General features: G+C 47.3%; 1 protein-coding gene across 1 annotated transcript in view; it reads left to right on the top strand.

Annotated features, from left to right (window-relative positions):
- Nucleotides 1–24835, top strand: part of PLXNC1 (plexin C1) — a gene marked incomplete at its 5' end in the record, with an annotated part of 137266 nt that overhangs the window by 104428 nt on the left and 8003 nt on the right. The window contains 3 exons of the mRNA XM_012735138.1: nt 12806–12983; nt 15131–15234; nt 23012–23066. Coding sequence (XP_012590592.1) covers nt 12806–12983; nt 15131–15234; nt 23012–23066 — 337 coding nt within the window. The remainder of the gene's footprint in view (nt 1–12805; nt 12984–15130; nt 15235–23011; nt 23067–24835) is intronic.

Genomic DNA, 24835 nt, shown 5'->3' with positions numbered 1-24835 from the left:
TAAAATGAAATGCTCTTTCCTTCTGCAGGAGTCTGTGCATTCAGTTAATGTAAAACAGTAGTGGGTAAAAAATTAGCATGTGTTCACATAATAGATTCTAATTACTTGAGGGGGGGAGAAAGTATTGTAATGATGCCTGGGACACTCATCAATTTCCAAAGATTTTAATATCAGGATTGCTTATAGCTTGCAGCGTCGTCAAAGGAAATGCAAAGTAGTCCCTATTCAGCACTTATAATTGCAATCAGAATTTCTCAAATGGCTCTGCTCTGGAAGACAATGTGTGAAGATATATTTCAACCAAATTGAGGCCGTCTTATTTTAGAACGATAACACAAGACAAATTCTACCGTGTTCCCCATGCAACATGACGCCGTTACTTTATTTTCATGGATTAGTTACAAATGTTTGGTGTCATGCACTTAATGTTCTGTGATCTCATAGATATTTTTAGAGGAGCCCTGTAAATCACTGCAAGATGATTGCCTGGCTGCTGGAGAGTTTCACCCACTTGAGAACATCCTTTCCACCCATCCCCACCCCACCAGCCCACCCTGTGCCCTTCCTGAAGGAAGGAAATTTCTTGCACATTCAGGGATTTTAGGGAGAAAGCTATCTCCCAAATTACTTAGGAATCTTCCGTGCCTCTGGTAATAGACTTGGGGAAGCAATGACTGGGTTTGGTTTGATTGTTAGCTTTATGGAGACTGTGGTCTGCTTCAAATCTCGCTCATGGAGGAGAAATTACAGTGAGGCTTGGTATTGCTCAGAGGGGCTGAGGCACCGAGCCTCTTGTGGCTTCACTCTGGATGGCCTGGTGGTGTCACCCTGAGAAAATTCATCCTCTAATTGAGAAGGCTCCACGTGGCTGTGGACCGGGTCCTGGGTCCCTGCTCTGGCCGGGGCCCAGTCTCATGTCAGCAGGTCAGAGTATCCCTGTCACGGTGGCTTATCTGCTGCCGCCATGGGGAAGCCCAGCAGAAACCCAGCACTCAGAGTTCTCACTGCTCTGTCTACCCTGGAGATGCAGTGGTTCTCAAACTTCAGCATCAGGGCAGCCAGGAGAGCTTATAAAGCCCCAGTGGCAAGGCAACACCCTTGAGTGTCTGATTTAGTAGGTCTGGGTGTGGCCAAGAGTTTGCATGTCTAAAGTCCTCTCTACAGCTCTGGTAGGGCTGAGGACCTGGACGGCTGGATTCCGGCCTCTGCCGCTCTTAACTCTCTGACGTTGGGCAACTTCCAAAATCTCTCTGTGCCCCAGTCTCCTCATCTGAAAGATGGATGTGACTGCGGGCCCCGCAGGCTGCATGGGCTCCTGGCAGGGAGCACTTAGAATACTGCCTGGCACCTAGGTGCTCAGTGGAGCATTGTTAAGCTGCTCTTCTGTCTCTTCGGGCACTTGTTATAGAGGCAACTCCAAGCAGACCAGTGCCTGGCCTTCCCTGGAGGCTGATTAAATCAGAATCTGTAGGGATGGAACCCAGGAATGGAGAGGAATTTTTCCACTGCGGGTAATGCGTGTCCAGCGTGGGGCATGTCATGGAGCACACAAGGCAGATTGGCACCGGGGCCTGTTGGCTCTCTGCACTTCGGCCCCACCCAGAGGATGTCATGCTCATGGAAGGCGAGGTAGAGGCCCCAGATGTCCATGAGTGCATGTGGGCAGGGAAGTCCAGACTTCTTTGTGACACTTAATCCCAGGCAAGAAGACAGGACTGGGAGTGGGGAAGTCAGGCAACCGTGGAGGTCTCTGTCCTTTCTAATGCTTTATGGCTGAACACTTTCCCTCCTTTTATGCTGAAAATTTATTTATTTCACAGTCAGTTAAGACCATGTGTTTCTGATTTAACACTCATCATCAAAATCTTCCTTGATGTTGGAGAAATTCATGTCGACTGTTGGAGTCTCTTTTCTTTTATAGCCTCTGGGGGAAAAGGCTGTTGGAAAATGATTTTTAGACATCCACGTGAGTCTTTTTGACGACAGACTTGAGTTGAGAATGAAAAATGGGTGGCCCGCTGGTTTCTTGGGGCCTTGCCTTTAAAAAAGACAATTTTGAATGCCTTTTTTTTTTTTCTTTTAAGATTTATCTATTTATGCTTACAGAGCCAGAGTACAGACCAGCGATGTGGTGGGTGAGAGGATTCACCAGAGACAGAGCAGGGAGCAGAACAGGCAGATTGTCAAAGTACACTGCTGAGGGGAGCAGCGAGCCAGTCAGGAGAGATCTGCCGCGCCATGTGGGTCACCTCCCTGGTTGGGGATCAAATGTGATGCTTTAACCCATTGCACCACCAGGGAGAGCCCCTTGAATGCCTTTTATTGGCCTTGTCTGAACATCTGGCTCAGGTGGGTGACCAGAGAGACACTCGAGAGCAAGCAGAGACCCCATTTGTGTCTGTGTGATGGACTGTTAGCAGAAGGTCACTCCAAACACTGTCAGGTTTTGTTTTACCTTTCAAGATAAGTACCCTCAGGTTAACCATATTTAAATTTTTCGTCTTTCAGTCTTCTCCCCCCACCCCACCCGCCTTTCTCACTTTCCTTCCCCTACCTTCCTCCCAGACCTGTACACCCAATGGTTTGAGGTCTTGATTTTCTGACTTTCCTGAGCTAGTTGATGTAATTGAAAGCCAAGCTGTGGTGAACAGAGAGTGAGAGTGTGTAGAGTCTTTCAAGGAAAGAAAAGTTGGTGACAGTCAAGAGCAGCCACAGGAGTGACTTGAAGTGACAAAGCCTGGAGCCGTGGCCGGGACCCATTTACAAAGAGGCCCCCACACTGCTGTTGGGGGAAATGTTCAGAAACACAGCACCTCCTGTGACAACCTTAAAGTTAAGCTTCATAAACCTCAAGAGTAGGATGTGTTCTCCCTGATATGTGGGGCATTTTCTAGAATATAAAAAACATCCTGCCAAAATTTCTTACACATGCAGCCATTATTCTAACAATTGGGCTTTGGGAGTCATTCTTTGCTGCTTCCTGGGGGACAAACTCCTCAGTCTTCTCAAATGTAGGCAAAGCTCTATAGAGTCACCCCAACTCTAAAGTCAGAAGCAACCCTCCTTCTCTGGCAAGACCTTGCAGATTGAGCCGCTGAGGGAGCTGTCCTAGCGGCATTCTCCAGAGGTGAGGCTCCTGGGGGAGGTTTGCACACTGAGGACTCAGACTTGACAGCTAGAAACAGCTGTCAGAGTGCCCTGGAGGTTCCCTGCTTCCGAAATGTTAGCTGCATCTACTCTTTGGCGGAATTCCTCAGGCCACCCTCAGAGGGTCTGGTTTCAGAGCAGATGGCCTGAAGCTTGGGAGGAGCAAGTGAAGGCTTAGGGATTTCAGTTCCAGGAAAGTAGAAACCACTGGGGAGTGGGGCCATGTGCTTCACTTCTAGGAGGAGATGAGAAAACCCAATAACTCGTAGCAAGTGTGCTGAATTAGCAAGAGAAGTTGACTTGTAATCAAAGTTAAGTGAGAAATGGTTTTTTGAACTCTGAAGCCCAGGAAATGAACTTGGCAATCTGCTGTAGCTGAGAGATAGCATCTTGGCACCCCAGGACTCAGCATCCCAGCAAGCATATTATTGTCGACATTCTCATATCTCTGAGAAAGTCTTTAGGATTATTAGAAATTTCCCCAAAAGCTCAGATACATGCCTGCAGACATCTTAATATGCTCCACTATGATTTCATGGAGGTTTCTACCAACCCACACCAAGCTGTCTTTTTTCCCTCAATTGAAGTTACCATTTTAGGGCACTATCTCACACAGTGCTTTCTCTAGCAGGAGTTCCTTGCTGCCTTGAACTTGGTGCTCTCTCGACCACCCTCAGCTCCTTCTGTTCCATTTAGTTTGTCCTTTCAGAAGATCCATTATCCCCATAATTAAACAACCCACTGTCCCGATTAAGTCATTCTCTGTTACTTCAATTACATCCATTGTTCATTAATTCCTGATGTTTGCACTTCAGCAATCTTGTTTTTAATACTCCTTGCATTTGTGGAGAAACAGTGAAGTTAATTAACAATACTTGATCTTTTTTCCCCTCCTTTTTCTCCCCACCATAGTGCAAATCATTTCCATTATGACTTGCAATAATACTGAAACCATCACTAACTTCATAGTTACTGTTCTGAGCTTCCTGATCAAAGAAGTGAAACCATTTTTTTTAAATGATCATTTTAGGTAAGTCATTCCCTAGTTGATGGCAAGCAATGGAAAATGAAAAATTAGTGTTAAATGAGTGCTTGAAATGACTTTCATACCCATACTTTCTCATACTTGTAATCTTGGGATTAGAAAATAATTTAGTTAACGAAATACAAAAGTACTTAATTTTCTTCTTTATGGTTCAAACGTGATTCTATTATTTCATTGTGAAGGCTCCTTATTTATAGTTGTACCCCTTAGAGAATGGTAACTTTTATAGCAGATTATGGTTGCATATAAAAGACTGGTTTTTTTTTAGATTCAGGCATTGTCAAAGTCAGCCTTCTACCCAGAGCTACTGTTATTTAGAGCAGGGACCAGCAGACAACAGCCTGTGGGCCAAGTGTGGCCCTGCTGCTGACTGTTATAAATAAAGTTTTATTGGAACACAGCCATGGCCATTTGTTTGCTACGGTCTATGGCTATTTTCCTGCTGTAACAGTAGAGTTAAGTAGTTGAACAGAGATAATACAGACTGCTGGCCTTTCACAGAAAGTTTGCAAGCCCTTAACCTAGAACCTGATATAATAAAGAACTAGAATCCACCCTCCCATGAACTCCCAAGTGTTGACCTCTTCACCATCCTGTGTACACAGCAAGGAGAAAGAAAAGAAAAAAACAAACAAAAAAAAACCTCACCACTCTCTATAAATCTGAAACTCATAAGGCTCGTTGCCAGAAACCAAAATACTGTGAAATAGTCGTGTTAAACCTAAAATACTGAAATCGAGCATTTGGGGGCTAAATCTGACAAATTCTCCCTTGATTCCAGCATGAACAAATATTAACAAATGCCAGCAAGTTCAGAAAATTTTTGAGAAACTTAAACTTGAAGAAAGTCTCCCCTTTACTTTTTTCCTTCAAAATGGAAAAAGCCTTCTTAGAACCTTTGTCTGCAGGGGGAGAGAGGGAGGAAGGGAGAAGCAGGAGGACCCAACACCATGGTCCCTGGAACTCTGGGCTGTCTTGGAGACAGAAGGATGGAGAGGTCCAGCGGGCAGGGGCAGCTGGAGGCTTCTGGACGAGGTGCCAGCAGGGAACTGTGTAAACTCGCGCTGCTTCTGCTGACCTTCAGGGCCCTTTGCTCGCTCCGCCTTCCTGGGTTCCTCCCTGTCCTCTCCTCCTCGCTCGCTCATGTTCAGGTTGATGTAAGAACCAAACTCTTCTCTCGACCTTTGTTTGGCTCTGCAATGAAATTAGAAATATATTTTGTAGGTTTTATCTAATGAAAGCAGTTGTTGGCCTCAGACCTTGATAGCAAAGTTACTACTGTAATAAACGCTCTTGAAAGGACTTTCTGGGCTCCGTAAGGTACCCGCATACCCACACCCTGCCCTTGCAGCAGGTGAGTCAGCGGCATCATCCTTGCCTCATGGGTTTGTGGGGAAAGTGTACAAATGGCTCTTCCTGCTTCTGAATGAGGCCTCAGACCCCTAGTTTCTGCAGCCTTGCTTCTTCTGCCGCCCCGACAGCGTGAAGGGTGTGTGTGTACCGGGCTGGGGAAGCAGGACTGAGTCAGCCAGGGGCTGAGCAGTGGTACCCAAGAAGCAGGACGGGGAGTCCCTGTGGGGAGCAAGCCCAGGCCCAGCTGTTTACTCACCAGCTGGCGACCTTGGGCAAGTCACTCAACCTCTCTCAACCTGTTTCCTCATCTGTAACCAGGGACCATAAAACCTAATCTCTAGCTTTGTGTTGTGAGAAAAATGTGTAGGAGGTTTGGCCGTCATGTTCTTGTCACTTTGTGATTGTTTTTCTCATCTGAGCAGCTTTTCTTGCTAACGGTCAGGTCTATAGAGCAGAAAGTATCCCCTCACCACTCTTTCTGTTGGTTCTTTTCGGATGGTGGAAATGCTGGTTGGGGGTGGGGTGGTTGATGAGCTGAATCCATCATCATTCAAAGCATTTCGTAAATGCTTGGGTGCTTATGTTACTGTTAAAGATGTTACCATGAGGGCCCGCCCTGGTGGCATGAGGGTTAGGACGCAGCACTGCAAGCCGGCCCCGGAGGTGACCCACATGGCACAGCAGACCTCTCCTGACCCGCCCGCTGCTCCCCTCAGCAGTGTGCTTCCTCAGTCGGCCTGTTCTGCACCCCACTCTGTCTCTGGTGAATCCTCTCACGGCCCCTGCACCTCTGGCCTGCACCCCACTTCTGTATGCATAAGTAAATAGATCTTTTTAAAAACTGTTACCCTGAACCCCTTTCTCTGGGCATTTGTCAGCTCTGGGGAGAACATCTCCCTGGCTGGTGAGCAGGAGTCCAGCGGGAACCTGCCCAGCTCACTGGGAGGGCTGGTCTGGGGGCGGTGCAAAGTCCTGCCCTGCCAGCCTGGCCCTTTCTCTGGGTTCTGGCCCGCGCCTTCCAAGTTTCTTTCTAATACCCTTTCTCTGTAATGGGATGTGCGCGAATCCATGAGGATGCAGTTCACTCAGTGGCAAGGAGCACACACACAGGATACCTGCGGCTTAAGCAAAGAAAAGTCTGTTTCTCTCCAGTGTGAAATTCTTGATAGGGGTGCCGTGCAGCAGGGCACCCCAACTCCTCTTCTTGTCATCCTCAGGTCATCTCATGGCCTAAGGTACTTGCCTCTCGCGACTTCCCCACCTTCGCCCCAGCCTTCTTCCACCTTCTGGTCCACAGGCCCTACATGGATGGGGATATTGAAAGGGGACATGTGGGCACAAGCTGTCTTTTTTACTTCTTTTTTTTTTTTTAAGATTTATTCATACAGAACTGGGGTACAGGCCAGAGGTGCAGGGGCGGCAAGAGGATTTACCAGAGACAGAGTGGGGAGACAACAGGCAGATAGAGGAAGTGCATTGCTGAGGGGAGCAGCGGGCAGGTCAGGAGAGGTCTGCCGCGCCATGTGGTCACCTCCGGCTGGGATTGAACTCACACTGAGGCCACTGCAGCCAGCTTGCAGTGCTGTGTCCTAACTCATTGCGCCACCAGGGAGGGCCACGAGCTGTGTTTTAATGAAATTCCCCATCACACACTGCCCACTCTCGTGGCCAGAATTTAGTCACAGGCGCTACCCAGCAGCAAGAGAGGCCTGAAAGTGTTATATTTATTCTGTGTGAAAGTGAGTGCCATAAACTTGCCTGTGCATGGCAGATTTAACCAGGGTGCTCCAGATTGAGCGGGCTCTTTACAAGCAACCTTTACAAGGTTGACTCAGTCCACCTGCTGCTGTGGTAATGTTTATTCAGACCCTCAGGTGAGAGCGACTGCCCTTCACCTGTCTGTGCAGGGCAACCTTTTGGCTTTGCAGTTCAGAGCATGGCTGTTGCTTAATGACTGACCCTTGCTGGCTCTGTGATCTTGGATCTGAACCTCTGTGCGTCTGTTTCTTCATCTGTTAAATGAGGCTAATAATAGTATCCACTATTGTGAGGATTAAATGAATTAGCAAAGCACTTAAGACAATTCCCACTGCTTGGTGAGTGTTCAGTAAGTGCAACCTATTCTTACTAGAAACCTAAACCAGCATTCTTCTCTTCCCTTTTTTCTATAAATAGTGCAGTGCTTCTCTCTCAGATGGCAGGTAATGGTTCTGGAAAGCCAAGTAGGGATCCTTAGGTCACCCTCCTTCCATTCTATGCAAAGGAAGTGGTATTGTTTTTCCAGACTTCCTGACCTGGTGGACTGAGTTAAAGATTAAAGCTTGGGCCCTCCCTGGTGGTGCATTGGGTTAAAGCACTGCACTAAGAAGCTTAAGCCACTTCCGCATGAGTTCGAACCCTGCCTGCCCCGGAGGTGACCACATGGCGTGGCAGACCTCTCCTGACCCTCCCGCTGCTCCCCTCAGCAGTGTACTTTGTCAATCTGCCTGTTCTGCTCCCCACTCTGTCTCTGGTGAAGCCTCTTGCTGCCCCTGAGCCTCTGGCCTGTACCCCAGTTCTGTAGGCATAAATAAATCTTTAAAAAAAAAAATGGTTAAAGCTGGCTGCTGGCCATAATCAGCATCAAAGCCAAGCTTCCCCATGGTCCCAAAGCCTTCCCTGACTTCTTTACTCCTCCGTGTTAAGGGTCACATCTCTGAGCCTTTCCGGTGCTCCTGCTGACCCTCCTACTCTCTCCCTGATATAAGTGGTCACATGTTCACCCCACAGGGCCCCATGTTCTCATGTGTCCCAGCATACTTTACTTTGTGTCATCTACAGTGCTGGGTATATAACAGGTGCCAGGTTGATGGTGTCAGTAAATAATCTCCTTTGACAGCAACAAAGGTGTCAGGCTGAGTGCGTTCAGCTTTAAGAAAATCTGACCAGTGTCACCTGAAGTAATGCATCTGAGAGGAGACCCTGTGGAAGTGCAGCCCCAAAGCTGGACATCAGGATGTCATTTTTGGAGTCCGGGGTCCTTGGGTCCACTCTGGGAAAGGTTTCACCAGAGCTCCCCTTTCAGTGGCACACAGTGAGATTCTCCACGAGACAGACTCGGTTGTATTTAAAGAGGAAGTTTATTAGAAAGAGACAGGGAGGAAAGGACACTTGCCTTGGTGCAAGCAGGCAGGAAGAGCTGCCCCTTTCTGGGGTCACACTTGGTTTTATCATCTTCTTTCAGTAGGGAGGGAGAAGCCCATCCTTGCTGGCACTCAGTTTCTGATTTAAATATCTATGCAGAACTTGAAAGGCCTGAAGATTGCCTAAGGAGCTTCATCTCCATGTCCTTGTCTTTTACCTTTTGGGTGTGAGCTTTAGACACAGCCCCCAACAGTCTGTTACCTGCTGGGACCTGGGAATCAGCGCCTGAGGACCTTGATTTTCTGGCTGTTGTTAATTGCTGCACTGGCCCCTTTTACCCATCCCTTGTGTGAGTCAGTCTTGGGATGCTTCCCCCTGCATTCCTTCCTCTCAGCGCCAGGCCCTTCCTCCTAGTCACAAAGTAGCTGCCACAGCTCCTAACACTGCTTTCCTCCCGCCTACTAAAGTAGAAACTCCTTCCCTTTATATCGTTGGCCAAATCCAAGCAACACGGCCAGTCTCTGGGGAGGGAGAACTGATCTGTTACCAGTCCTGTTTCCTAATGTAGGCAGGCTCCTGCTGGCCATGACTGACTTGTTAGCAGAAAAGGCGTGATAACACACGCCTGGACAGCCAGCCGTGGCCGTCACCACAGCTTTGCTGGCACGTTCACGTCAAGGAAGTGGAGAAAGCAGAGCAGTTCCTCTTAACAGAACGGAGCAGGTTTCCAGGGGAGAGGCCAGTGCACGTTTCACAGCACCCTAGCCTTTCCTGAATATGGAATTTCCCTCAGATTTTGATCACGGCTCAGCAAAACATTCTCCTGTTTTGAGGATCACCAAGTGCTGAAGGACATGCACAGAGCTAGCGAAACAGGACCTGCTGCGCCCATGCTCTTGCCTGGTGATCTTGGGCGATTTATGTAACCGCTCAGTGTCTCATCTGCAAAAGGGGATAGGCACAGACTGTCTCAGGTTCTTTCTGAGGTGTGATGTACTAATACAGGTATCATTTACCGCAGTGTTTGCACACAGGGAACACCCTGTGATCCGCTGCTCTTCCAAGTCTTTATTTTGTGAGCCAGGCACTGCTCTGTGTAGAAACCCTGAGAATTTGAAGGCTCAAGGAGCTGGACGATTTGCCCACCCTCCCTCAGCTGGGGCGAGCGAGGGGGTGCGGTGCAGGGGTGTGTAGAACTGACCAGGACCCTCAGTTGCCTTCTCCGTGGTCTGTGCACACTTGCTGAGGGTGTAGGGTCACCCTCGGCCTCAACACTGTCCCACGGGTGGTGGCTGCCTCCGCGGCGAGCTGTGAATTAACCGAGCATGCAGGCTGCACCCCGCGGCTGCTCCTAGGTCCCACTCCCTAACGCCAGGTGGGCACAGGGAAGACTGCTCAGGCAGGCTTTGAACAGGAGCTGGAGAGGTGGAGCCTCCCCAGGGAAGAGGGGTGCCCCCCACGTGTGCTGCCAAGCCGGAGGCTGGGGTTAAGAGGTGGGGAGACTCCGAAAGCCCCGACTACACTTAAGCTTTAGGAAACTGAGCGCCACGCATTAGCAGCAGAAAAAACGAACACAAGTCAATTTGTGTCTGAATTTACTCTCAGAATTCCCTGCGGACTCTACAAAATACCATTTTACCTATTCTCACCCATCTAGCTGTGGAGCCACTGGCAGATTTACATTATTTTCCATCCAGTAAGATTTTTTTTTTTTTTGCTTTTGGTTATGTTTTTAAGAACGTTTATTGCCTATAAAGAGGTGTTTTCGTTAAAGACAACAGTGCCCTTTAGGTAGTCACAGAATGTTATTTCACAAATACTTATAAAACTATTACACAAGCTGGGATGACTGGGGTGTCTATTAAAAGGCGCTTTCCTCTCCGCTTTATCTCTGAAAGTCCCATGAAATTGCTGAACCACTACTATGCCCACCCAGAGGAGACCCACTCTAAAGATGTGGGGGATGGGCCAGACTGCACAGAGTGGGGGGGGGCAGGGCTAGCCCGTACCCCTCAATCCTCTCCTGAACTCCCCATCTGTGCTGGGAATCTAGCTCAGGATTTGCTTACAGCCCCATCTGAGACAGGACCCCAGGAGGCCGGGTCATTGCCTGTAGAGGGGAGGCCACTGAGGTGGGCAGGGACCCCTGGCTGAGAGGCTCTCAGGCTCTCCCAGCTCTGCCACTTAGCTGTGTCCAGAGCAAGTTACTGGCTTCCTGCCTTGGAATGTGCTTGGTGAGTGACTCCAGAGGGCCCCATTCACTCGGAGGGAGGGTGAGGACATAGCGCAGGGCTTCGCTGCTTCCAGACCCGTGTCCCCCTGCTGCTCCTCCGCCGGGCATTCCCTGAGGGAGCTTGGGAGCAGAGGCTTTGGCTCCTGAGCTGGTAGGTGATGGCTGCAGAACAGGCGTGTGCTGAGGGCAGGCACGAGCGCCCTAGAGGAAGGCCACAGGCAGCGTGAGATCCCCTGTAACTCCGAGTTCGGGAACTCAGAACTCCATTTTCTGAGCTTTAGTCATGTGATGAGGACTGAACCCAGGTTTACTCTGCTGTCAGTGCAAACAGGATCACAGGGCAAGATTGAAAGGCAGTGAAGAGAGGACAAGCCCTGAGAACCCCCCGAGGGTCAGGTACCTTCCCCCCAACCCCCCAGGGGCCATAAATCACGTCACCCACGTGCTCTCAGGCCAGACGCTGCTCTGGACACAAGGTCAGAATGGGGCCCCAGGCGCTAGGTTGTTCCTGTGAGCGTCCAGCCTGGTGTGAGGGGAGAGCGAGCTACAGAGGCTACCCTGCTGGTGAGCGATGCTGGCTAGCCCCAGAGTCGCAAGCTCTGCCCTGTCCTGACAGCTGGAGGCGCCCTCCCGGCTCTGGCAGAACTGGGGAGAGAGGAGTCAGTCCGAGGTGCTTCCACATGAAGGCGCCCTGATGCCGACCAGGCCCTCATGTGCGGACTTCCTCTGGTAGCAGTGTAAACTGGCCGTGTGCTGTGTAATAACCTGCCGTCACCCTAGAGCTCCCCAGAGCCCGACCCTGTGCCGAGCCACTGACCTTCCCGTTGATCTCCACAACTTGGAGAACGCAGGTTGTTACACCCATGTTACAATTTCACACAATCTCATGTTAAAGCGGGATTGAGCCTAAGGACCGCTGTTCTCCAAGTATGTAGGTTTGGATTTTTTCAGCATTTCGTCCATACAGTCATCGTTTAACATCCCCTCATCCCCTGCGTCAGGAAGCTGTCAGGTAGCTGTCAGGTGAGGGCACACACTGGGGCCCAGGATGACCAAGTTGTCTTAGCATCCAAGCTGTATGTTCCGCTCATTACCCAGCAGTGCTCCTGTTCTCCTGAATTCATTCTCGCAGGATCTACAGTAGGTAAAGCTGTGTTGTCTTAGGTCTGTTTATTTGTTCTTGGAGTAAATTCGAAATTGCTTTTAAATCCGGTTTGAAGTATCCCCTTGTTGTGTGTTCTCACACATTCAGAGGCCTTCCTTCCCCTGTTTGTCTGATTCTGAGGGTTTTGCTGCACGGGGAGACTGTTAACTGACAAAACGCTGAAATGTAAAGTAATTAATGCAGGAATGATGATGGAACAGGGTGGGGATCTCTGTGTTTTAATGAGCGCTCGGGAAGCTGACTGCAGATGTTAAGCTGGAGAGGGAGGTGAGCATTGCTGTAATTAATGAGGAATATTAAAAAGTGACCTCTTAGCACGATCAATGCTGGGACCTTGTCACCTTTCCTGTCACCCGGAACTTCACCTTTGGGACTCGGTGTTTCTGTTAATAAAAAAAAGATAATCTGGCTTCATCTGTGGTAGAACCTTTCCAAAGAAAGATTTTTGAGGATGGAATTAGACATCATCATTTTTAAGAATAAATGTGTATATATGTATATTTGTATTCTCATATATTTCTACAATGCTTGCTCTATAATGAGAATTTTAACTTTGTTTTCCTTTCCATTATCACTGTAAAGAATGGATTGTGGAAAAAAGATGACGGTAGAATGGGATACGGTGTTTGCTAATGTGCTGTCAGAGGTTACTAGGGCTTGCCGAGGTTTGTGTCTTTTATGAATGCCTTTAAGATTGCAATTATCTAACAGACTTGGAAACCCGTTTGTATTCTTGCAGGCATTAAACGTCGTCTTTGAAAAAATCCCAGAAAACGAGAGTGCAGATGTCTGTCGGAATATTTCAGTCAATGTTCTTGATTGTGATACCATAGGCCAAGCCAAAGAAAAGATTTTCCAAGCATTCCTAAGCAAAAACGGCTCTCCTTATGGACTTCAGCTGAATGAAATCGGGCTGGGTAAGGCAACGTGAGCGCTCTCTCACCCCAGCCTGACAAGCAGGCTTCTTGGTGCCACACCCGCTTCTGTTGCTGATGCTTCTGTGACCCAGGTTGTCCCCAGGGAGCATGTCCAGGGGCCAGGGGGCCACGCTGTTGTTCTGGGAGCATCCCAACTCGTGTCCTGGAAGCTTAAACCTTCGAAGTTGCTGTTGTCTAAATGTTATTTTGTAAATGAGATGCCCAGATTGCTGACCCCAAGACTAGGTAGATTCACCTTGCATCAGAAGTACAGAAAGATGTCAGCCCTGTGCCCTCTGTATGTGTTGCATTTCACTCTGGCATTTGATTTGTTTGTTGTGATACTGAGTCTGTCATTAGTGGGTGGCTCAGACTTGGGGTGTGAGCTCCAGCATGCCAGAAAGGTCATCTTCCTCTCTGCTAATCACGTCCTGCAGTAAGTGGACTCTCCACCTCCCCACCCCCCCAACATGCAGCAGCATCTGCTGTGAATTCATTTTCGGGCTCTATTGGTATACTGCAAAGGAGAGCATATGCGTGCGTGAGCTAACAGGGCTCCACTTCACTCAAATGTTCATCAACATTTTAAAGTTGAGCTCCACGCAGCCCTCCCAGGAGACTGTCGTGGGATTTTATTGCAGATAATGGGACAGGAAAGAAGAATAAAATGGTAGCAGTGACAGGCAGCGTAACAAGGTTCACCTCCCTGATGTACAGCTGTAGCCTCCGCTAAGCAGGCAATTAAAGTCACTCCCCCCACCCGCCAAGTCCACCCTCCTGGTAAAAGGCCACTGAGAAAAGCCTGGAGACAGGGGTGAGAAATGGGGGTGGGGGGGCCACTCAGACTGTGTGGTGACTGTGTGACTTGGCCTCATGTACGTTGGGTGGATTGTCGGTCACTTGAATTCATTTGGTTAGGTGCCGGGTCAAAGCCAGAGACCATGAAGTGACCCAGGACCACCGTCCTTGCCTGAACCTGCTTTCACAACTGATTGCGGCTCTGACCACAGATGGGCACATGTCCCTGGGGAAACAGCCGGGTCTCCTCCCAGCCACGGCCGCCCCGTGTACCATCCCACACCGCACTGGGGTGTGCTCCCATCAGGAGTTCTGCCTCCTGACTTGGGAAGGCAGGGAGCAGGACCAGCTGACCCGAAGTCTCACGCTGTGCCCTGTCATTAGTGGGTGGCTCATGAGCCATGCCAGGCTTCTGTGTGTCTGCTGACATCCTCAGTGACTTCCAAGGCTGAGCTCAGAAAACTGAAGGCAAAAACCAAAGTCCAGCCATAAACTGTATTGAATTCCAATGCCAGAAGCAGCCGTGCTCAGTCCTTGTATAGCAGAGGCTCACAAACCCGGATGCCCAAGGGGACAGGAAGTATCATAAATAGGGGGTATCGGTTGGCCTGCCTAGGACAATAGGAGATGGTGAGGTCTGACTTAATTGGGAATAATTTACAGCCCTATCCAAGGAGGCAGCATAGCTTAGATTTAGCTGATTGTGCTGTGTGGGCCTTTATGGTCAGTGTTACCAGATGGCCTGATTTTTTTATTTATTTTTTTTTAACAGAGAAATCAGAAGTCCAAGCTTTTATATTGCAGTATCCCTATTTTTAAACATGTTGTCACTAAATTGACATATATAAGATACTGCAAATTCACAAGAAGAAAACACACACTTGCTGGCCACATTTCTGCAAGGGAGTTTGAGCACGGAGAAGAGGGACTGGTGCTCCCCACCCCTGCCCATCCCCCTCCCCAGCCTGCACACAAGGACCTAGAGTGTATAGGGCCTACTGGCGGGCGCCTACTGGCGAGCACACAAACACGTGTGTGAGCATACAGATTTGCTTGGGGAACTTCCCGAAGAGCTCAGTCCCCTGCAGATGCATTATTTTGTCTTCATTCGGCTTCACTTCCAGGCTCAGCCTCAGTAAAAGCTTCAGGGGAGAGTGGTCTTAAAAGGGAGAGCCCTAAAAACACTAACAAAACTGGGCTACCAGTCTGATAGATCTCTAACCCTGCAAACAAATCGATACCACTTTAGTTTTACTCTATTTCTAACTAATTAACTATAAAAGGAAGAGGGTCGTATTTAAAATGTTTCATTGTAATTTTAAGAACAGAATGTCTCTGTTTTCCTCCAGAGCTTCAAGTGGGTACAAGACAGAAAGAACTTCTGGATATTGACAGTTCTTCTGTGATCCTTGAAGATGGAATAACCAAGCTAAATACTGTCGGTCACTATGAGGTAAGAACAACATTAAATTCCCCAACTTGTAACTGGCTTAGATCATCGATAGCAGCGTGTACATTTTTCCTTTTAGGACTGTTGTGCTTACTCTGCCAGCACATGTGCTAAAGAACTCGATAGGGCTTGTATTCATTCTCTGGAATGCGGTGCAGAATGCTTGTTTAGGCACAAGTTTTGAGTTTTCCTGACTTGCTGGTTGAGAAGAGCGCGTGAATACTGTCTTGTGACCCACCTGTCTAGTGTTCCACTCTCCAAGGGCTTCCGTTTTCATGTCATCTGATGCACCCAGCAGTTTAGGTGGGAAACGTGGCCCTTATGAGTTCCTCACACCTCCAGAAGCATGTTTCTCAGCAAAGACAGAAGAGTTATCATTTAGGTGGACACCAGACAAAGGCATTCAAATCTTAAGTCTTCTCACTGTCCATGGTGTTCACCAGGTCACAGTATAACCTTTTCTGAAGAGGTTCCTTTGACCCAAGATCCACACGCTGGATCAAGGTGGGTGAGGGGAAACATGACCTCTCAGAGAGCCAAGTGCTAGAAAAGCAAGGGTGAGAGAAAGGAGGCAGGAGGTGCCTGGACCAGCTGAGACACTGGGAGTCACTGCACAACCATATTGAAGTCTTTGTTGTTTGTATTTACTCTGGGTCTAATACAGATCTTTGCTGTGTCCACTGTGTGCAAAGAGCTGGGGAAGCAGAAGGAATCAAGGCCAGGTTCCTGACCTAATAGTGCTCCCGTCCTCAGAACAGGTGGACAGGGGAGAGGAGACAAGTCGTGCTGCAGCACCTTACGGTGTGACAGTGCTGTGGCCTGGAGACCTGAGAAGGCTTCCTGTAGGGATACGACTAAGCTGAGATCTGGAGTGAGAAGATAATGAGGCCTCAGTGGGGTGCAGCACACCCAGCAGGGAAGAGGAACCTGCATGTGCTTTTGTATCAAGACTGTGAGGCCAGTTGAAACTTGAGAGGGGTGGAAGTGGTAGCAAGAGCTGGTAAGAGCTGTTCATGGCGCCCCTACTCTGCCAGGTCTTAACTTCAGCATTCATTTATTTTGACCTCAACCCTAATGTGGCTCTGTGGGGTAGGTTCTATTATTAACTGGCTTTATGTTTGGGTATACTGAAGCTTCTGGAAGTTTACTGACAGCTGGTTAGTGGCCAGCAAAGATGAGGCCCCCGAGAATTGGGCTTTAGGGTCTGTGGCTTGACCAGTTCCCACTGTGGTTTTCCACAGAGAGGCAGGGGGGAGGCAAGAGTTGAGGCGTTCAGATCACACAGGCCCAGTCAGTTCCTTTAAGGGTTTCAGTTTGATCGATAGGACCCAACATAAGAGTGATGCAAATGTGGAAAAAGGGACCTATCAGAAACTGTCATTACAATTCAGGGTTAGGAATGATGGCGGCCAGATGACACAGTGTCTCTGGAAATGGAGACAAGCGATGGATTCAGAGATAGGCACGGACCCCACAGAGAGCGGCTGAGAGATACTGGAGTGAGGCGGCTGTTGAGGCTGGGACACGGGTCAGCAGGACAGGTGCTTTTCCAAGAGATGGAGAGAGCAGGAGGAAGCACTTCCCAGGCCACTGGAAGTTTGGGTGCCTCTTGTCTTTCATGGCTCTTGGGCACTCGGGAGACATGTCTGCCCTAGGCAGGCCTTAGACCCTACTCTTTCGTCACCCAAAAGCAGGTGAGACTGTTCCTGGAGCAGAGCTTTCTGCACAACAACCATGAACAGAAAACTTAATTTTGGCTATTTTGGTTCTGTGGCTGCCTGGGTCTCAGACTCAGCTTGGAAATAGTTGCTTAGGGTGATGCTGCGATTAAGAACCTGCTCCTGTGCTCACACACCACAGCTCAGACTTTCCAACCTTTCAACCATCTTGCTAAGAGCTTTTGATCTCAGCTTTTGCAGTAGGTGAAAATCCCGAAGGAAGTTTCTGAAAGGATGCATTATCCTCTCTGGGCCACACTTGAAGAAGTGATACCAGAGAGAGATTAAATGGTTAGGAGGCGGTCAGAGCTGGGGTGCTTCCCAGAGTTGGGGTGCTTGAGCAAGGCCCAGGGTAGCGATTCGATGGTTAGGGCTGCAGCCCTGCAGCTTCACTTTCTCTGTGTCTGGGCAAGTCTAGGAGGAGCAGTCACAGAGCTCTCTGTGGGTGCCCCGACTCACACTTGTCTGGCTCAGCTGTAAGGGGGAGGCGCCAGGCCAGCGAGGTCAGCCTGCTCAGAGGCCCCTGGGGGTGGGCCCAACAGGACGCGGTGTGGCCACTGGCTGCTCTTAATAGGGAAAGGCAGGATAAGTAACTGCAGGGAAAATGAAGGACCACTCAGCTGTGTGCAGGGGGAGGCTGTTGGCGGAGGGAGAACATCAGTCTTCACCGGAGACATCAGCCCTGCTAGACACCTATCTGCTTAAGGATGATAATGAAATTAATCCAGCCTGTAGTCACTTCCCGTCCAAATGATTTATGGGTCTCATACCCTCACGTTGCCACATGGTGGTAATAAATGACACGACTAGGACACAAGGCCTTAAAGGAGTCTCCTTGTGCTTAAAAAGCTAAGCTGTATGCCACATGCGCCCAAAGAGCTTGAAGGAAACTGGGGAGGTCACCGGGCCCATGTTCTCTGAGCCACAAGCATCTCAAAAGTCGTTTAAAGACTGCTTGAGAAGTTTCCACCACCGCCCCCTCAGCCATGAAAATCTACACGTGGTTTAGTCACGCCCCCGCAGATTCAAAATCTGGAGTAATTTGACAGGGTTGGGCTGCGGAGCTTACTTTTGCCCTTTTGTGAAAGAAAAATTTTCTCTTCCAGTACTTACATTTCCCTCCAAAGAGACAAGATGCTAATTATCACTCTTATTCATTTACTAAAGCACCCTGGTTTGAGTCACTGTAAGTGCTTGAAGGCAAAAACTATATTTCATTTAAAAATAGGATCTAACTCACAGTCTAAAGTGATTCAGACTCACCTCCCTCCAATTAGTCCAAATTAGTTAGGTTTTAAAGCTAATCTTTAGTGACGGCCAGTTCCTCCCCCATCTAAACAAAGTGCCCGCTGTGGGCGTCTGAGCCGCCTGCTCCTCACCTCCTGTCCCGAGGGCAGAGGATCAAGCTGGACGCTTCTGAATGATTTAGTGTCCAGAATAGATTTCTACGGGGGTCTTGACGGCACAGTAAAAGTATGAGGATCTCACAGGTCAGATGCAACTTACAAAGACCCAAATCGCTGGCCGTGCTGTCTACATAGGACCCTACAGGATGGCTTTCTTGCCACGCTTAGGCACCAGCCCCATTGTTTCCAGGATCACAAAGCAGCTGCTGCCGGCAGTGTTCACATACATAAATGCAATTCATGGTCACAACAGCCCTATTATGAAGGTGCTTTTATTACCCTCATTTACCATCAGATGGACGCAGAGGAAGGTGAATGTCTGTCCCAGTCTCTTGCAGTCCTGTGTGGACATGCGCAAAGCTGACCTCTTTACCCTGTCACTAAGCCCTCCAGTAGTGCTTTAATTGTCTGTTGCTGTGTTTTTAATGCCTTTACTGTGAAGGGATTGTACTGTGTTCTGGAACTGACAAGACCAGGTAGATGGGGGTTGTGTGTGATGGGAGAATTGTTTCTCCAGATCCAGGCTTCCTTCTGTCATCTGCATCTGGGTGACCTTTTGCTGCACGGTGCTACTGCACACACATGCTGCTGTGGAGTGACATGGAGCGTGCAGGACAGGTGTCATGTCCAGGAGGAAATGTTCTCTACAGATCACTCCTCATTCTGAGCTGTGAGGTTATGGGGGGCAGAGGAGATGCTTAACTGTGGTGTCGCTGAAGAATGTTCCTGTAACAGGTGCCCATGTTAATGCTAGCAATGAAGTTGTCATTCAGATGACTTTTAAAGTTCATAGAAATGTTCCAGAGGGTCAGCCGTGTATAGTCAGTAGTCTTTCCAGTCAGGTGTGCCACCTGCATGTGTGATTTGATGCACCAGGACCTGCATGTGTGATTTGATGTCCAGGAGGAAATGTTCTCTACAGATCACTCCTCATTCTGAGCTGTGAGGTTCTGGGGGGCAGAGGAGATGCTTAACTGTGGTGTCGCTGAATGTTCTTATGGCACCCTTCCAGACACTGATGAGCCCTAAGCTGCCTTCACTGGAGGACTGAGGGGGAAAACGAGGTAAACAGGATTGACAAGTGGTTGCTGAGAGACTAGATGAATATAATTGTTTTCACAAAACACCATTGTTAAGAGATGTCAAGAAGGGTTTCCAAGTGGTGACTTTTGTTAACTGTCTTAAGATTTTTCCTTGAAGGAAAGCATATCATGGTACTTTAGAGCATATTCACAGTCAATTGAGAATGTGGTCAACATTAATAATTTTCCATAGAATTCTTAGAATAAACCATATGAAACTGCCAATTATTAACCATTTTAACTTACAGAATGGCAGCATACGGTTAAATATATAAGTTCCTTATTATATTTCTAGAAATTGTATTTTGATGGAATTACCTTCAATTTATGCCACACAGTCATTTACCATAAAGAAATCTCACTTTTACTTGCCAAGGGTTTGAGGTTACTAGGCTTCTGTTATCCCAAGAACTGACATGAATTTGCTTCTCCCTGTGTGGTGATGATTGCAATAATGGAGAAGTCTACAGTCAGCTCCACCACACTCCACCAGGGGCGAGCCACTGCTCTAGGTGCATGGCCTTGCCATCTTGCCTCCTAGAGCAGTGAGACCTGGAGGAACAGAATTCGAAATTGCTGTGCTCACCAGTTCTGCTCTAGGTTGGAGAAACATTCCTGCTGTAGATCCATCTAGTGACATCATCTCTGTTTGGCTTAAGTTGGTTTTCCCATTTCTAAAGTAAACCAAAGGACACTCTGCCCACCTTAAGGATTACTAAGCCCCTCCTAAGAAAGCATTTAGCGTTCCTCCAGTGGAACACGCAGCATCAAATTATTCACACTGGTTTCTGGGGGCACTTTTCAAAAGCGCATTTCTGCCCTTAGCTTCACCAGCAGTTGCCTTGTGCAAAACAGAAATGTAAACCCTTTCCCTCCACAAAATCTGTAAATAAACTGGTTTTCTGTCTTTATAATGGACATTAAAGTGCCACATGGGGGAGTGTTCCAACCCTAGAGCAGCTGTGAGTTAGCAATGTGCTCACACATACGTGCTCAAACACTCACACGCACACACACACACACAATTCATCCACTAATAAAATACTTTTACAACACTTGCTCTCAGGAGATAATTTCAGAGTAAAATTTCCTTGGTACAAGCTGCGTCTGCGCTGTCTTAATGCCTGAGCACAGTGCCAACAGTGAATTGTTGCCAGCTTTTGAAAAGACATTTGAACTTTTGGCAAGGCTCCTTATCGGAAGGCCCATCCGTGGTGTTTGTGATTACAGAGTAAGGGTGCTTGCTTTTGGCAAAACAAAGTGTCTGACAGTAGCAGAGTATTGGCTCAACACTCAACGGGATCCATTTGGGATTCATTCTTTGACAATTACTCAGAATGAATCACCAGCTTCCTTTTATAAAAAGATATTTATTGGCTTAGAAAGGGAGCATATCCAGCTCTTCGTGGGGAGGGATATTGTAACTGTGTTCAAACATTCTCATCAACTAGGTATCTGAGTATTGCTGAGGGGGTGCCTGCAAGGAGCTCTTGCTTTAATTGCATCTAGTATGGAGGAGAATTGAAAAATCAGACAGAAACAATGAGTGGCCCAAGGGGAGAAGAGAGGAAGCTTGGTAATAACAGCAGCTGAAGAGCTCAGTAAGAGTTCAGATTTGTCACTGCAGGCACTATGTGAAGCCTGGTGGCCCCAACTAGTCCCTGCCCGGCTCCCTCCCTACTAAATGTTGTGACCACCAGCAGGGAGAGACCTCCGGCCCAACTTAGCAGCTGGCTGGACAGCTGTGCTCAGGGACCTTGCAGCAGCTGGCCTGTGCTGTGTTGCTTTCTCCCTGGGTGAACCTGAAGGTTATGCTTTCATTCTTCAGTGCTGGCTAAGCAGATTTTGTACTTTGTGCTAACATGCAGCAGGCCAGAGAGAAACGCTGGCATTCTACGTTACTACAAACTGGCAAAGGCCAGATCGAGATTAGTATTTGTATTCAGAATAACCTTAGAGACCTTTAGAGAAGAGAATCACCTTGCTGATTTTTCAGAAACGACAGGGTTCTCTCCCCTCAAAAATCCCAGAATGAAGGTAAGGCTTTCTGTACCCCTGTTATCGTGGATCTGCCCATAAAACCACTCCTCCCAAGGAGTGAGGCCTCCCTCTGCTGCTTGGTACATTTGGCCCTCGATTTTCCAGCCCTGAAAACCGCAGATGACTTACCACCCAAAGACTACAGAGGGATTGCAGTAGTATGATGGTATGGCAAAAGCATTTATTTGTCAAATGTATACATTTAAACTACATGGCACTTTTAAAACAGTTCTTGGTATTTTTACACAGTTGTGCAATCACCACCATGATCTAATTGTAGAAAACTTTCATCTCAAGAAATCTTGTACTGTATTAGCAGCCATATCCCTCCCCCAACCCTTATTTTAAGCAACTATCATTTCTACCTGTATAAATGTGCCTATTCTAGAGTTTATATGAATAGGGTTGTACAATGTGTGATGTTGTTGAACTTCACTAATGTAGCAGGTGTAGATACTTTGTATGGTAGCTGTTTTGTACTATTCATCCAATGGAATAAGACAACTGAGATGCAACATAAACATTACATACCTTATATTAACACCAGAAGTGAGACAAGCCTATAATTCTATATATTGTAAGATTCCAATTATATCAAGTTGAAGAACATAAAGCCAGCCAATGGTGATGGGGAGCAGGAGAGTCATCATCACTGGACGAGGAGGGGTGGTCTTTGGCTGGGTAAGGATAATGGAGTCCTTCTTGGGACTCTGAAATATCACTTTATATCTTGGTATGGGTAGTGGTTACACTTGTTTATACTTAGTTTTATTAAAGTATATACAATTGTGACAAGCTTTTAAAAAGATGTACCTATAGAAAAGAGAACAAACAAGTATGTCGAAAACTATCACAAAATGAGCACATCCTAAGACTGCCACCCAGGCCAAAACAACACATTATAGGCCCCAGAAGTCTCCTTCTGTCCCCACCTAATCACTAACCCTGTTGTCTTCTCCAAACATCTCAGTCTAGTTTTGATCGGTTGGAATTCTTTTAGCTTTGTGAGAACAGAATTTGGTAGCACGCATACCTTTGTGAGACTTTTGCTAAAACATTATCATTGAAAGGTTCATCTTCGTGGTATGTAGCCATAGTTTGCTCCTTTTCACTATGTTATTATAATCTTTTGAGTGAATATACACCAAATTATTCATTGTAAGGTGACAGATATTTGTGTTGTTTGCAGTCCAGGACAATTAGTTTATGATGATAGGTATGTATCTCTGGTAGGTCTATACCTGCACATGAAATTGTCATGACTTCTAGCTTTTTCCATCATAGTACACAAAATTCCTGATATTCAGTAAGGTAACTGATGGATCTTACATTCTCTCACTAAATCCTGGGTAAAGTTGAGAAATGAAAACTCATATATTTTTTAAAGATTTATTTATATATACAGAACTGGGGTACAGGCCAGAGGTGCAGGGCGGTGAGAGGATTCACCAGAGACAGAGTGGGGAGCAGCGGGCGGGTCTGCCGCGCCACCAGGGAGGGCCAAAAACTCATATGTTTTAATCTGTGCTTTCAGATATCAAATGGATCCACTATAAAAGTCTTTAAGAAAATAGCGAACTTTACTTCAGGTAACCAATATAACCTTGTTAAAACTTTTGTTCTCACCCATCTTTATGAAGTATCACTTTTTGTTTCTCTCAGATATATTGTCACAGAGGTGAGATTGAGCTGTCGCTATATAATTCCCTAAAAGTGGGGAAAAAAAACATTTCAATCTGTTCCTAGTCCTGAGTCCTGCAAGTAGTGGAAACTGTCAACAGCAGTTGTCCTAAAATGCCCAGCAGGAAAAGGCAGCCTCTTAACAGCCCTAAATCTCAGGGCAGAATCTGTCTTCATAATTCCCAACTCCTCAGTAGGTGGGAGCTAACAGAGGCTATCCCCCCTCACAAATAGAAGCTTACAAATAAACACAGTCCTGCAAGCACTGAACAAACAAGACAATCCATTTAGTAGGCTCAAATCTGCTGACAGCATTTGCAGAATACCCAGAAAATGAAGAGACATTATTAAGGAGCTTTTATGGGAAAATCAGTAAGCCAGTCTCTCAACTCTTCTGTGATAGCCTGGGGACTCTATAGGTCCCCTTCAAGATCTGTCTTGAGAAATTATACCTCAGTCAAGACTTCATCCTTTAGACAGATTCTGGGTCTCACCAAAAGATGGTTCTCACACAGCTAGAAGCTAGAGAGTAGGGCTTCCTTAATTCAATACCAGGAGCAGCCTGGTAGATTATGCACTAACGAGATGTTGTAGTTTTCAATTAAAAGAACAGGATCACAGGTGCTGTAGGACACCTCTAGAGAGGTAGTAGTGAAAGAAACCATCTTGCAGAAGATGGCAGTCATTCTGGTATAAGAGGATTTGCTATCCTTGTGTGAAAAGTGGAAGAGCTGTGCATTTTAGACTTCAAAGATTGAACATTTACCTGAGAGTCCTGTAATAGTTAGGGTTTGGATGTCTCCATAGTACCTCTAGTCAATATCTCTGCTGAGAGCTATTAATGTGATCACTTGTCAATGAACCCTCCCATCCCCACCCCCGTCTGTCATTTCATCACCTTTGTCAAAATCCCAGTCCTGGAGGAGACTCCAGCTGCTAGCTTTTTCTGAACCTACAGCCAGGTAACCATAAAGTAAAGGTACACAATAGTAAAGTCAACTTTCTTATAAATCATGTCCAATTTGCCAAAGGCCCTCAGCACAACTGTTTCTCTAGGCATCTCAATGTTTTAATCAGTAGATGACTTCACATTTTATTCACAGTAAATGCAGAACTCCATCAACGTTTACACCTAGCCTACCACCCTGTGTCTGTCCTCTTCCTCTTCGCCTGACATCAAGGCTGGCCCGCCATCTAAGGCCAGTCTCCAGCCTTTCCTACCTTCTGAGAAGTCTTATGTCATCAGTAATTGCCTGTACATTTTATCCATCCCTCTTCATGTATTTTTTCTATTAGCAACTCAAAGATGTTCTGGTGTCTTCTTCAAAGCCTTACCTACTGTAACTTCTCTTTCCCTCCAATCAGTCACCTTTCTCCAAGACTACCCTCACTCTAGGTCACTCTCCTGACTCTATGAGCTCCACTTTACAGCCTGTACAACCACTCCCCGATCTCTCCATGTAGGTGTCTAAGAACCCTGCCTCAAACCATCCAGGAAAAATCCATCCCTTATTGCTTTCTTACATAGTTCTTCACAATTGTCAATATGTACTTAGTATGAAGTAGTCCCTCACTGGTTAGCGTATAAAGTAGTCCCTCACTGGTTAGCGTATAAAGTGAGAACTAGGTCTGTCTCATTCATGGCTGTAGTCCTTGGCACACAGTAGGTGCCACGGAG

Source organism: Condylura cristata, unplaced genomic scaffold (assembly GCF_000260355.1).
Source record: "Condylura cristata isolate star-nosed mole 26May11 unplaced genomic scaffold, ConCri1.0 scaffold00004, whole genome shotgun sequence".
Taxonomy (NCBI): Eukaryota; Metazoa; Chordata; class Mammalia; order Eulipotyphla; family Talpidae; genus Condylura; species Condylura cristata.
Note: the sequence above shows the minus strand (reverse complement) of the source record. Positions and strands in the feature narration are given on the sequence as shown.